This window comes from Amborella trichopoda, chromosome 12 (assembly GCF_054954075.1).
Source record: "Amborella trichopoda isolate Santa Cruz 75 chromosome 12, AtrichopodaSantaCruz75HAP2 v2.0, whole genome shotgun sequence".
NCBI classification, from domain to species: domain Eukaryota; kingdom Viridiplantae; phylum Streptophyta; class Magnoliopsida; order Amborellales; family Amborellaceae; genus Amborella; species Amborella trichopoda.
Window position 1 is genome coordinate 35,377,072 of NC_142347.1, and position 12,389 is coordinate 35,389,460.

At 37.3% G+C, this 12,389-nt stretch overlaps 1 protein-coding gene and 1 long non-coding RNA gene across 2 annotated transcripts; one reads left to right on the top strand and one right to left on the bottom strand.

Annotated features, from left to right (window-relative positions):
* Positions 1-1,990: 1,990 nt before the first annotated feature.
* Positions 1,991-2,862, bottom strand: LOC148779547 (uncharacterized). Its single transcript, XR_016045291.1, has 2 exons — positions 2,592-2,862; positions 1,991-2,471 (listed from the first exon to the last, which is right to left on the bottom strand). It is a non-coding gene; the product is annotated as an uncharacterized LOC148779547 (long non-coding RNA).
* Positions 2,863-3,055: 193 nt separating this feature from the next.
* ACA1 (autoinhibited Ca2+-ATPase 1) lies at positions 3,056-11,403 on the top strand. Its single transcript, XM_006849258.4, has 7 exons — positions 3,056-3,251; positions 5,829-5,883; positions 6,007-7,961; positions 8,302-8,460; positions 9,461-9,632; positions 9,947-10,245; positions 10,758-11,403. The coding sequence occupies exons 1-7, from the start codon at positions 3,075-3,077 to the stop codon at positions 10,995-10,997; spliced, it is 3,057 nt and encodes a 1,018-aa protein (XP_006849321.1). The 5' UTR covers positions 3,056-3,074; the 3' UTR covers positions 10,998-11,403.
* The last annotated feature ends 986 nt before the right edge of the window (positions 11,404-12,389 follow it).

Consider the following 12,389-nt stretch of genomic DNA (forward strand, 5'->3'; position numbering starts at 1 on the left):
TCTTAGTGGGGCAGTATGAATTGAAACCTTTCCACAATATGGTGATTTTTTGTGAGGGAATAAATGTACAATATGTCATTTTATTTAGGCACATAAAAATTTCGAATTAAAAAAATCCTTATCTAGAACTCACAAGTAAGGATTTTTTCTGAGGGAATAAATGTACAATATGATCCCGAAGGAGCATAGTATACACGTGTGGGGGAGGGGGAGAGAGGATAACAAGACCACATCCATCCAATGGGAATTTAAAACGCAAAGTAGCTCTACACTTCCCTACAAAACTTGTTTATATTATAATTAATTATATTGATTTTCTCATTTTATTAATTGCAAACGTTTGGTGCTTGTCCTTTGTTTTGAATCTTAAGGCGACCGTACGGACGTTCCTTGTGAACTATCCCATCCAAATATTGGCGAATCCTGTGTAAATGCGTTCTCATGCGCGTATTGGACTTTGGACCTACTTCATTCTAACTTTGATTTGGCTTCCCATTTTCGGAAGGTGAATAATTAAGAGAAAATTAAAAAAAAAAACTTCAAAACTGTAACTTACTTCTAACCTATTTTTTTTCTCCTATTTTTTTCTCCAAAATATAATTTCTATGCAAAAACCCACAACTAAAAATAAAAAAAAAAAAAAAACCTAAACTACCCTCCCTTACTCTTACTTTACTTGCCCCTCTCTCCATTATCCCATCAAAATAGGGGGTTTGGGCACCATGTAAATGAGGTGCAGCAGTAGCGCTCCGACACTGTGTAAAGTTCGGTCAGGCATCAAGGCTCCGGCACTATGTAAAGTTTGGTCTGGTCATAAAGCTCTGATACTATGTAAAGTACCGTCTGGCAATTGAAAAAGGAAGTCTGGACCGCCACTTGTGCTCTCCGAAATGTGATGGTGCGCTCCAATAATGTGTTACTGGGTCCAAAAGTCAATGTCAAATTTGTCCAAAATGATTTTTGTATACAAGGAGGGCATTTCCATCTAAAAAAATGAACTTTTTCCTTGGGGGTATTTGCATAGAAAGTTTGTTTGGGGAAAAAAATGAGAGAAAAAGTTAAGTTGGGGTAAGTTGCATAGAAAGTGTGGTCTTGAGGGGCTTTTATAAGTTTCCGAACAATTTATGCATGTCTTCGATGTGCATTATATTCATGTGCTTCCACAAGAACACAATGCAATATTTATTCCTATGATTGCTTTTCCTTTTATTTTTTTATTTTTTTTAAGGACCTGGTTTCTATGAGTCCATGGATAAATGAGGCACTTCTTAAAAATCTATTTTTGAGATGGATTTTTTAACTCGATTTTTAAGGATGTGTAATCTTTAACATGAAGATATAAAAAAATAAAAATTTTAAAAATAATAATTTTATTGAGAAAACATTTAAACTGTTAGTTTCAATTGTTTTTAAATTGACCACCTATTTGCATCCGTCTTTAAGATGAATGCTTTATACCTCTGAATCGCATGCCCGAATGAAACCATTTTCTTTTCTTTCGTAAAGACCTATGATTCCTTTTCTTCTTTTCTTTTTTTTAATAAAGACCTATGATTCCCTTTCTTTTAGGGCGTCAAAGTGATCCATGGCATTTTTGCCATTGGAGCAGCATCTTTTAGGAGAATTTCATTATAAACACTATCATAATTGTTCTTCTTGTACCACTTTTCATGCATCTTATTTTTATTTCAAATGACATGTTTTTGAGGTTACTTCACTTGAACAAATATGACTATATAAATTCTATGATCCCAATTTTATGTGTTTTAGACAAGGCAGCACCTATATGTTGCTAAAAGGCATTCATAGTACGATTTGAATATCAAATCATTTGGGTATAGGGCATTTATGTCGTTACAATGCCAACATTATCACCTTCAAAGCTTTTTTTCAACTCTTTGAGTTCAGCTATACGAATCTTAATCCACCATTCTGCTTTATTAAAAGTCATATATTCATTGAAACTATAAATCTTTATATCTTTTCTCACTGCTTTCAACTATGTCTAAAATAATTTTATAAAAAATATTAACAAAACAATGGAGTTGAAATATAAGTGGCTAGATGGGTTGATGCCTCAAACATAACAGCTCGCCCCCCATTCCACTGCTAATATAACCAAAGCAAGAAATTATATGGTCTAAAAAATGACAACGGATCCAATCAATGGTTCCACAATGGTAGTGTGGGACCACAGGACATCACATAACCCTAGTTACCGGCTGCGATTTCATTCGCCTACCTCCTTCCATTATTGGGCAGTGATAGGCACTATCCATAGACTACTCGAGGTCCGATGGATCATACTATAAACTTACCCCATAAAGCGACCTTGCACGATAATAGAAGACTATAAACTTACCCCGTAAAAGCGACCTTGCTCGATAATAGAAGGCCATTATTGTCACTAATCTGATATTTTCCTGCAACTTCTTCTCCTTGAAATTACATGTGGGCTGCTCAGATTTCACCTAAAAAAAAGGCAATTTACGAAAGTTACAAAACTGTTAATTGTAATTGGTGGGATGAATCAAACAAACACAAGCCTTAATCACTAGAGAGAGAAAAATGGGCGTCATGGGTTAACCCACGATCGGATCTTCTGTTTGACCCTGCAGTTCCGGGCTGTTTCCAAAAGAGCAGGGCCTTCTCTGCAACTACTCATTATGTCTCTCTCTCATCTAATCGATCCACTAATTCGCCATTCTCTCTCTCCAATCTTTGCCTTTCTCTCTCTCTCCTATCTTTGATCAGACAGAAAGCTACACCTGACCCAACATTCCACAACATTCGATTGCTTCAATTTCAGGCACTTCTCAGTCACTAGAAGCCATCTCCATTTTTGCGAGGCCATTAAAACCCATTTGTTGCTTTTGCGGCTAAAGCTGACATTTTTCAGATACACGGTGGAAATGACCAGGATCCATGTTTGGTCAAAGGAAATTTCACTGTAGTTTCCCCTGCTATACTGCTTTTGAAAAAGCACGCGGTTTCGTACATTTCGGACCCTTGCTTTTGTATATTTGAACCTTGGGTTTGAAGGTTTTGAGACTTTGATAGAGAGAGAAGCAAGAATGGAGAGCTACCTTAATGAGAATTTTGGAGGGGTGAGGCCTAAGCACTCTTCGGAGGAGGCTCTGAGGCGATGGCGAAGACTCTGTGGCATCGTGAAGAACCCGAAACGAAGATTTCGGTTCACCGCAAACTTGTCGAAGAGATCGGAGGCCCAGGCCATGCGCAAGACCAATCAGGTTGATATCTCTCTCTCTTTCTCGTTTTAGAGATGGATTTGGATGGTGCCTATTTACCGATTTACCGAAGGAATCAATATTTTCGTGTTTTTTTTTCCCTTCGGTTTTAGCTGAGATGTTAGGAATACAGATGACCATCTATGAAAGTATTATGTTATTGGGTATTCATGAAACTGCTAGAAGTTGTTGGTTGCTGAGTTACTGAATCTTCAGATTGTGTCAAATCTCTTCATAATTTCTGTTTTTGTTCTTTTGTCGTCCATTATCATCCCCCTGGGGATCTGCATAGAAATAGGAATATTTTTTGTCCATTTGGTCATATCGGGTCCAATGAAAACACCATTAAAGAAGACAATTTGTCAGATTTTAGATCAGACTTATTTGAGAGATTGAAGAGTGCAAGAAATTAGTATGAGCACTTTGGTTTTTCACAGACGAGGACTTTGGTTGAATTTAGAGCTCTTTAAATTAAATACACAGTTATAAATAACAGCTTATGCGCCTCTTATAAGGAGTACAAGACAATCAAAACATGTCAGTTTGAAAAGTGTTTATATTTTCTTTTGCTTTTCCAGTTTGCTGTGGAAATATATGGATAAGAATCATAAGACATTTTGGGGTCAATACCATCTGTTGCTATGTGGTTTTTAAATTCATTCGTAATATGCTTTTGCCCAAAATCTGACTGTACAATTCATATTGTTGATCAGGTTTCAACCATCATGCAAATTTTAGAAGTAAACTAATAGACAAAATTTGTGTTTGAAATATATTGAAGTATTCCTGAAAGAATCATCCACAAATGTCAAATAAAATCCTCTTCTACCTCTTCTTAGGCACTTATTGGTGGTGAATCAATGACTAAATCAATGACTAAACACCATAAGATGGGTTATACCAATATGGGAATGACCTTGGGGAGTCACTAACATCATGGAAGGTAATGCGACATCTTCCCCCTTGTGTCGCACGTCAACACGTGTCAACACGTTCAGACGCCCAATACACCGGCCATATGTGTCGGGTGATTTGATTGAATTTCAATATTTGTTGACACTTTGAATAGAAGTTTCGTCACTCGTTTTACAACTAAGGTCTTGTCACCCATACGGTAGATTAGAGTCTTTGGAGCCAAGAGAACACCATATCTAATCATATGGTGTTTTTTTTTAAAGTGGGTTTTTTAAAATGTGCTTTAGAATAAAAAGGTCAAGATTGGAACCCATGATGTGTGGGGACTGGGAGTGTGTAGTAAGGGCTACCATCACATGGAGAGAACATTTTTGTTAATTATTAGCAAATAATTAATTATATAAGTTAAAAATAGTTACTTAATGGAAGCCTATCTAATCAAGAAAAATGCCTTAATAGAAGACAACAATTTTGTGCAAAGAAATGTCGAAGTTTTTATGCAACATTATTTTAAATTTTAAAAACTTTTGCATATTCTGAAATGTAATTATACTTGGTGGAATTTGAGCTTGGATCATTTTGAAAGAGAAAATATAAAAAAATATGTTTTTTATCCTTTCTTGCATAAAATAAAATTATATTTTCAAGTTTGATAATTGTTATATTTTCATGTTTGTCTGGCCGTACCAAAGTTCTAAACACTCAAGACATGTACTGGACACTACACCCATGGCCTTGTCTATGTAACACAGATGGAAGGAGCAATTGCTTCTCTTACATGAACTGGGAAGGTAATGAGAAAGCTTATTCTCTGACATATGTGGATATTTTTTGGAGAGGACCCATTTTAATGGGAAAATGTCCTAATTCCTTCAGATTTATTCCCTATATATGACCCACCCTTGGTTGTGATGCAGCTGGCCATCTGTGAATGCGATATTATGCTTGTTAACTATAAAAAGAAAAGAAAAAGCAACAACAACAACAAAAAAATCACATAATAATGAACCCTTATTAAGGTAAAAGGTACAGTATCCTTACATCAAATTGAACTGTTTCAAATAATTTTTAAGTTATATTCAGATTGGAGGCCTAGAAGAAAATGGTTACAATTGATTATTTAGCTTTTCACAATGCACATCAATTTAATTTACTGCACGACCCAAAAATAGAACGAAAGTCTTACAGATGATTTCATCATCCAAGCCTTATCCCAATTATTCGGGGTCGGTTACATGAATCTTGTTCCTCCATTCTTATTTATTAAGGGTCATACTCCTCGGTAAGACCAAAAGTCAACATATCTTTTCGCACTACTTCTATCTATGTCTTTCTAAGCCTACCATAATATAGCTTCAGGATTCATGATAAGATGTGACAAAGTTTTACACCGGCTGCCTATTTAATGCAACACACCTCCTTTACCCGGGTTTGGGACGGGTACGGGAAAGTTTAAGGTCCTATAAATGATTTATGAACTTAAAAGTAAAAACTACGATGAATCGGTCTACCAAGCAGCAGTTTGCAGTTGTGAGTTTTATTGAATCGTTCAGAATCTGGGAAACACAGTATTTGTTGCTGAATTAGAGTAGGTACCGCATTAATTACAAGAATTCATTAGGATGGATTGTTGTGAGAAATTGAATAATCTATTCGACCTTGCAGGAGAAGTTAAGGGTTGCTGTTTTAGTCTCAAAAGCTGCACTTCAGTTTATCAATGGTAAGCGTTGGTTTTTAATTTTTCCTCCTTATGATATTTTTCCTTTTCACAACTTGGATTAGGATGTGCAATTTCAAATCTGTGGACTTCTTAGTTAATCCAAGTTTCCATATGTGCATACAGGGATTACGTTTTCCGGTGAATATATTGTACCCAGTGGAGTAAAAGCTGCCGGTTTTGGGATTTGTGCTGATGAGTTGGGTTCCATTGTCGAAGGACATGATGTTAAGAAACTCAAAGTCCATGGTGGCATCGAAGGTTTAGCAAACAAGCTTTCTACATCAACCACTGATGGGATTATTACAACTGATGATAATAAACTGAAAACTAGACAAGAAATTTATGGGGTCAATAGATTCACTGAAAGCCCACCTCGTGGCTTTTGGGTCTTTGTATGGGAAGCCCTCCAAGACATGACTCTTATGATCCTTGCAGTGTGTGCCTTTGTATCTTTGCTTGTTGGAATTGCCACTGAGGGTTGGCCAAAAGGTGCCCATGATGGCATTGGAATTGTACTGAGCATATTACTGGTGGTTTTTGTCACTGCAACTAGTGATTATCGCCAGTCTCTACAGTTCAAAGATTTGGACAAGGAAAAAAAGAAGATATCAATTCAGGTTACAAGAAATGGGTATAGGCAAAAGCTCTCGATATATGATTTGCTTCCTGGTGATATTGTTCATCTCTCTATTGGAGACCAAGTCCCTACTGATGGGCTTTTTATCTTTGGATTTTCTGTTCTGATCAATGAATCGAGTTTAACAGGAGAGAGCGAACCAGTAACTGTGAACAAAGACAACCCATTTCTTCTTTCTGGTACTAAGGTCCAAGATGGCTCATGCAAGATGCTTGTAACAACTGTTGGTATGAGAACCCAGTGGGGCAAACTAATGGCAACTCTCAGTGAAGGTGGGGATGATGAAACTCCATTGCAGGTCAAGTTGAACGGTGTGGCCACAATCATTGGGAAGATTGGATTGTTCTTTGCTGTAATTACATTTGCTGTGTTGGTTCAAAGCCTTCTAAGCAAGAAGATCCAAGAGGGTCGGCAATGGATATGGACTGGAGATGAGGCCCTGGAAATGTTGGAATATTTTGCTATTGCAGTGACCATTGTTGTTGTGGCAGTTCCTGAAGGCTTGCCATTGGCTGTCACTTTGAGTTTGGCATTTGCCATGAAGAAAATGATGAATGATAAGGCACTGGTCAGGCACCTTGCCGCCTGTGAAACAATGGGCTCAGCTACTGGAATTTGTAGTGATAAAACAGGTACACTAACCACCAACCACATGACTGTTGTAAAAGCTTGCATTTGTGGGAATATTAAAGAAGTGGGTAGCTCTGAGGAAGCTCGAAACATGTGCTCTCATATCCCTGATTCTGCCCTAAAACTTCTTCTGGAATCAATTTTTAACAATACAGGCGGTGATGTTGTGATAACCCAAGATGGAAAACTTGAGATTTTAGGCACCCCAACTGAAACTGCTATTTTGGAGTTTGGGTTATCCCTTGGTGGTAATTTTGAGGCAGAGCGCCAAGAATGCTCACTTTTGAAAGTTGAACCTTTCAATTCTGCAAAGAAGAGAATGGCTGTTGTCATCCAACTGCCAAATGGAGAATTAAGGGCCCATTGTAAGGGTGCTTCGGAAATAATTTTGGATGCTTGTGATAAGGTCATAGACCCAACTGGTAAGGTTGTCCCCCTCGATGAAGCGACTATGAACCATCTCAAGAATACCATCGAAAGCTTTGCTAGTGAGGCCCTTCGTACATTGTGCCTTGCGTATGTTGAACTGGAGAATAGCTTTCCAATTGGGGATCAAATCCCATTGGATGGTTATACATGTATTGGTATTGTTGGTATTAAGGATCCTGTTCGCCCTGGTGTTAAGCAGTCTGTTGAGATTTGTAGGTCAGCTGGGATTACTGTTAGGATGGTAACAGGAGACAACATAAGTACAGCAAAGGCCATTGCTAGGGAATGTGGAATTCTGACTGATGGTGGGGTGGCAATTGAAGGCCCGGAATTTCGCAAAAAGAGTCAGGAAGAGTTGAATGAACTGATTCCAAAAATTCAGGTGACCTTTCTCAAACAATTGACTTTAGTTGGTTTGAGTATAGTTTGGCTTTTGGAAATATGGACCTGCATAAATATGGACCTGCATACTTATTTTGAATTGACATTTTCCAATTTGATTTTAGTTGGTTTGAGGATAGTTTCTGGTTTATGAAAAAGGGTCTGTTTCATTATTGTGAGATTAATGTGAATAAATTTGATTTTAGTCGGTTTGAATATATCTATTTGTTTTTTGAAATAAGGGTCTGCTTTCGTATTCTGAGATTCAATTTGATTTTGGTCAATTTCAGTATAGTTTCCTTACTGTGAGACTAAAATGTTGCATTGCTGTGGGATCTCAGGTGATGGCACGATCTTCACCTCTAGATAAACATACCTTGGTGAAACAGCTTCGTACCACATTCAATGAAGTTGTTGCTGTAACTGGTGATGGCACAAATGATGCACCAGCCCTCCATGAGGCAGACATTGGACTTGCAATGGGAATTGCTGGGACTGAGGTATTTGAATCAGCTACTCATTTTCGCATAAAATTGTTGTACTTGCTCATCATCATGCATATGCTACTGTGCCTATGGGCAGGCTGTACAAAATTAGAACAAAAGGAGTTCTACTTCTTTCATGTCTATGGCCAAAAGAGAAGCTGATGTTTATGAGAATGGGAAATATATGACATAGGACAAACTTCTTAAAAACTGGTCAAAACATTTTTTTCTCCAGGCAGGAGGGTCTGCCTGGATTCAGACAACCAACTTACTTTGCGAAATCCTTAAGTCGCTGCACTCGTTTGAATCACTGACCTTTTCTTCTGTATGAACGTGATAGTTTGGACTTTCACAGATGGTATATAAACCAGATCCTTCTAAAATTATACTTTTTCTGCAAGATTTTAAGAATCCTACAATGTTTAGAAATTCTTTTTGTTGGGTCGGTTAGCTGAGATTCATGCCTTGGGCATTTTCAATTTCTTGTCATAGTTTCACATAAGAGTCCCACGAAATTGTGATGTTTCTCCAAAATATTTCTCTTTCTATTTCCCATTTTCATTTATTTCTCCTCTAAATTCTCCCTCATTTTTTGTAAGCTGGATAAAATCCCTGAAAAGTTCAGATTTAAAAAAAAAACCTCTTGAGGGAATTCCCAATTTTGATGTACATCCCAATCTTTTCACTTAAGGAATTGTTAATATGAATAGAAGAGTTTGGGTTAGTCTGATCCTCTCAACCTTTAACATTTGAACATTTCCTTAATTTCTGTTTCTACTACGAAAGAAAGGGGGAAAACAGAAAATGGAAACGAGACTTCCTGGGTTAAGTGCTGCACCTCAAAGTGTGCCCTGGAAGATAGACATTTGATGGGAATCTTCTAGTTGTTCAAGAAGGAATGTTTGATCCATACAAATTTCCCAGAAACTAATGATAGAGGCATACAAATCCTTTTAGAACATTTTTTTTTGCAAGAAATGAATCGTAACTATATATGCGTGCATGCCTCTTGCAGGTGGCAAAGGAGAGTGCGGATGTCATTATATTGGATGATAATTTCTCCACTATTGTGACTGTAGCCAAATGGGGCCGTTCCGTATACACCAACATCCAAAAGTTTGTGCAGTTTCAGTTGACAGTTAATGTGGTTGCCCTAATTGTGAACTTTTCTTCAGCCTGCCTGACAGGTATATATCATATTGCTTAAAATTGTTCTTTTCTATTCTCATACTCTTAGTCGGGGAAAGTAACAATGGTCCAATGGACCACATAAAACCATGTAGCCCATAAATGCAGAATTAAATGATGGACCGTGCTATGGAGACAGTAGGGTCAAGCATTGCACACGATTCCTGCTTCGATTGCTTCCGTTCTGGTTTTCCACAGTCCATTCGACTATAGGACACTTTCCCTGCAGTCAGAGAGAATACGAATAGATGATCGACTTTAATTTTGGGCCTTTCTATATTAACCTTTATTTTGCGCCTGTTCTTTTGTTTAGGTAAAGCCCCACTTACTGCTGTTCAGCTTCTTTGGGTGAACATGATTATGGATACATTAGGGGCACTTGCATTAGCCACTGAGCCCCCTCAAGATGACCTTATGAAAAGAGCCCCAGTTGGAAGGAAAGGGAATTTTATAAGCAATGTGATGTGGAGGAACATTTTAGGCCAAGCTGTATATCAGTTCACCGTGATACGTTATCTCCAAACAGAAGGAAAAGGGATTTTTCGACTGGCTGGGCCGGATACTGATCCCGTTTTGAATACTCTGATTTTCAACTCATTCGTCTTTTGCCAGGTAATCAATGTTGCATAGCGTCACATCAAACTTCTTTCATTTAAGTCTTACTGGAGCAAGGCATATACAAAAGATTATGCTCAACTCTTTACCACAACACTTGGTAAGAATTAAATAGATTCTGGATCCAGTTGGCCATAGAACTTTGTCATGCCAATTGCCTTGGTTGTGGCATGTAGAAATTGGCACACGAGGTTCAATCTATTTTGAGGGCTAAAAAACTTTGAAGGACAGAGGTTGCCTGAGAATGTCCATGGATGAATGTCTTATTTGGGTAACAAGCAATGAAGAAAAGTTTAAAAAAAAAACAAGCAATGAAGAAATATTCTTTGCAGTTAGCTGCAACCCCATTTGCAATGTAAAAACCCAAAGCTGCTTTTGATCAAGTTAGTTTTTGGATCCATACTTTTTTGCCAAGCCTATTAGTCACAGTTTCATACTGAGTAATACTCATGTCACGATTTTGTCTTGTAATTTGCACTAAAGAAAGGTCTTTATGTCTATCTCTGCAGGTTTTCAATGAGATAAACTCCAGAGAGATGGAGAAGATCAATGTGTTCAAAGGCATATTGGACAACTATGTATTTGTGGCGGTTCTCTCATGCACAGTCGTGTTCCAAGTCATAATTATTGAATACCTCGGGACTTTTGCAAACACAATCCCACTTACATTGACCCAGTGGTTTGCCAGTATTCTGATTGGATTCCTAGGGATGCCAATTGCTGCAATGATTAAGAAGATCCCTGTCTGAAGAAACAAAGCAAAATGAGGTGACAGCATCTCTGAAGATCGAAGGGGTTCACCAAAAAAAAAAAATGGTGTGTTCCATGTAGTTTATTTTTGAGGTCCACAAGGAAAATGTGCAGAGAAAACCAGTAATTTTGGTATGTTAGGATAGGGCTTTACTAATGTGGGATGAGATATTCAAAGTTTTGTTTATTTTGCTGATCAGACCTTTTTGTATATGCATCTGATTCATTTGTTTATGCTACTGTATATGTTGAAACCGAGATGGTTTTGGATCTTAACTTTCTTGATGTCTGCATCCTAGGATCCTCTTAAACCGAGAGGGTTTTTTATCTTAACTTTCTTGATGTCTACATTCTCTTAATGTATGCTTACTTTTTTATAGAGAACAAGAGGCATTTTAAATGAAATCATGTGCCAATTTATTGCTACTTGCAAAAAGTGGCGACTAAAGGAACCTAAGAAATTTTCAGTTTTTGTGATATTTTGAGATTCTTGGTTTGTCCAGATTTGTTACTATCAATTGGTCAGTTTCACTTCAAAGGGTTCTGTTTTTTTTTGGGGTAAGTACTTCAAAGGCTTCTTTGACTTTGTTGGCAAAGGGAAGCTTTTCGGTGGTTTGGATGCTGTGGCAGAAGTGTTTGGGGTTTCTTCTAAAAAATTGTTAAAATAATTAAAAATATATATAAAAAGAAAGAAAAAACTAGAAGAATGATAAAGAGAAATTTTCTATGGTGAAAAAAATGGTCGTTTCCCCCTTTAAAGAAACAATGACCCTCTCTATAGTATTATATTCGTTGGGGCAAAATTTTCGCTTTTATTTTTACTTGAATTTGTGCTTGATACATTAAAAATATCAATTATGCCCTGATGAAGTTTGCCCGAAGGCCAAAGAGGCCCAAATCCCAGCAATTCAAAGGTTTTATAGTTTCGGAGAAGGGGGAAAATGCCGAAGAAACCCAAATCGTACCAAAAATTTTATTATTCACTTCGCTTCAATTTTGGTTTAAGACTTGGCCTGTATGAACGAAGCCAAGTCAAAAACATTGGCAGCTCTTGACGAGCAACCTTTCTAAGAGACTAGTGCGCTCGCTCTATTGCAAGCCTTAATCCTTGGTTTCTCTTTAGTCACGCTCGCTAAGAAACGGCACTCACTCTATTAATTAGCCTTAATCGTTGCTATCCGTCTTTCATCTTGCTCGAATATATCGAAAGGCATGGATGACTTCATATATTTGTAAATCGTGACGTCCATTATGAAAAGCCTGTAAGAATCTGTATAAATTAACAATAAAAAAAAAACTGCATAGAGTAAATTTTCCACAATATCATGGGATTATCTTTTCCTTGGCAACTATATACACAAATCATATAAAAAAAATGCTTTCTAAAGGTT

Coding starts and splice junctions, on each gene's coding strand:
- ACA1 (XM_006849258.4), top strand. CDS start 3,075: ATGGAGAGCTACCTTAATGAGAATTTTGGAGGGGTGAGGCCTAAGCAC. Junction 3,252..5,828: donor CCATGCGCAAGACCAATCAG/GTTGATATCTCT, acceptor TCGACCTTGCAG/GAGAAGTTAAGGGTTGCTGT. Junction 5,884..6,006: donor TGCACTTCAGTTTATCAATG/GTAAGCGTTGGT, acceptor ATGTGCATACAG/GGATTACGTTTTCCGGTGAA.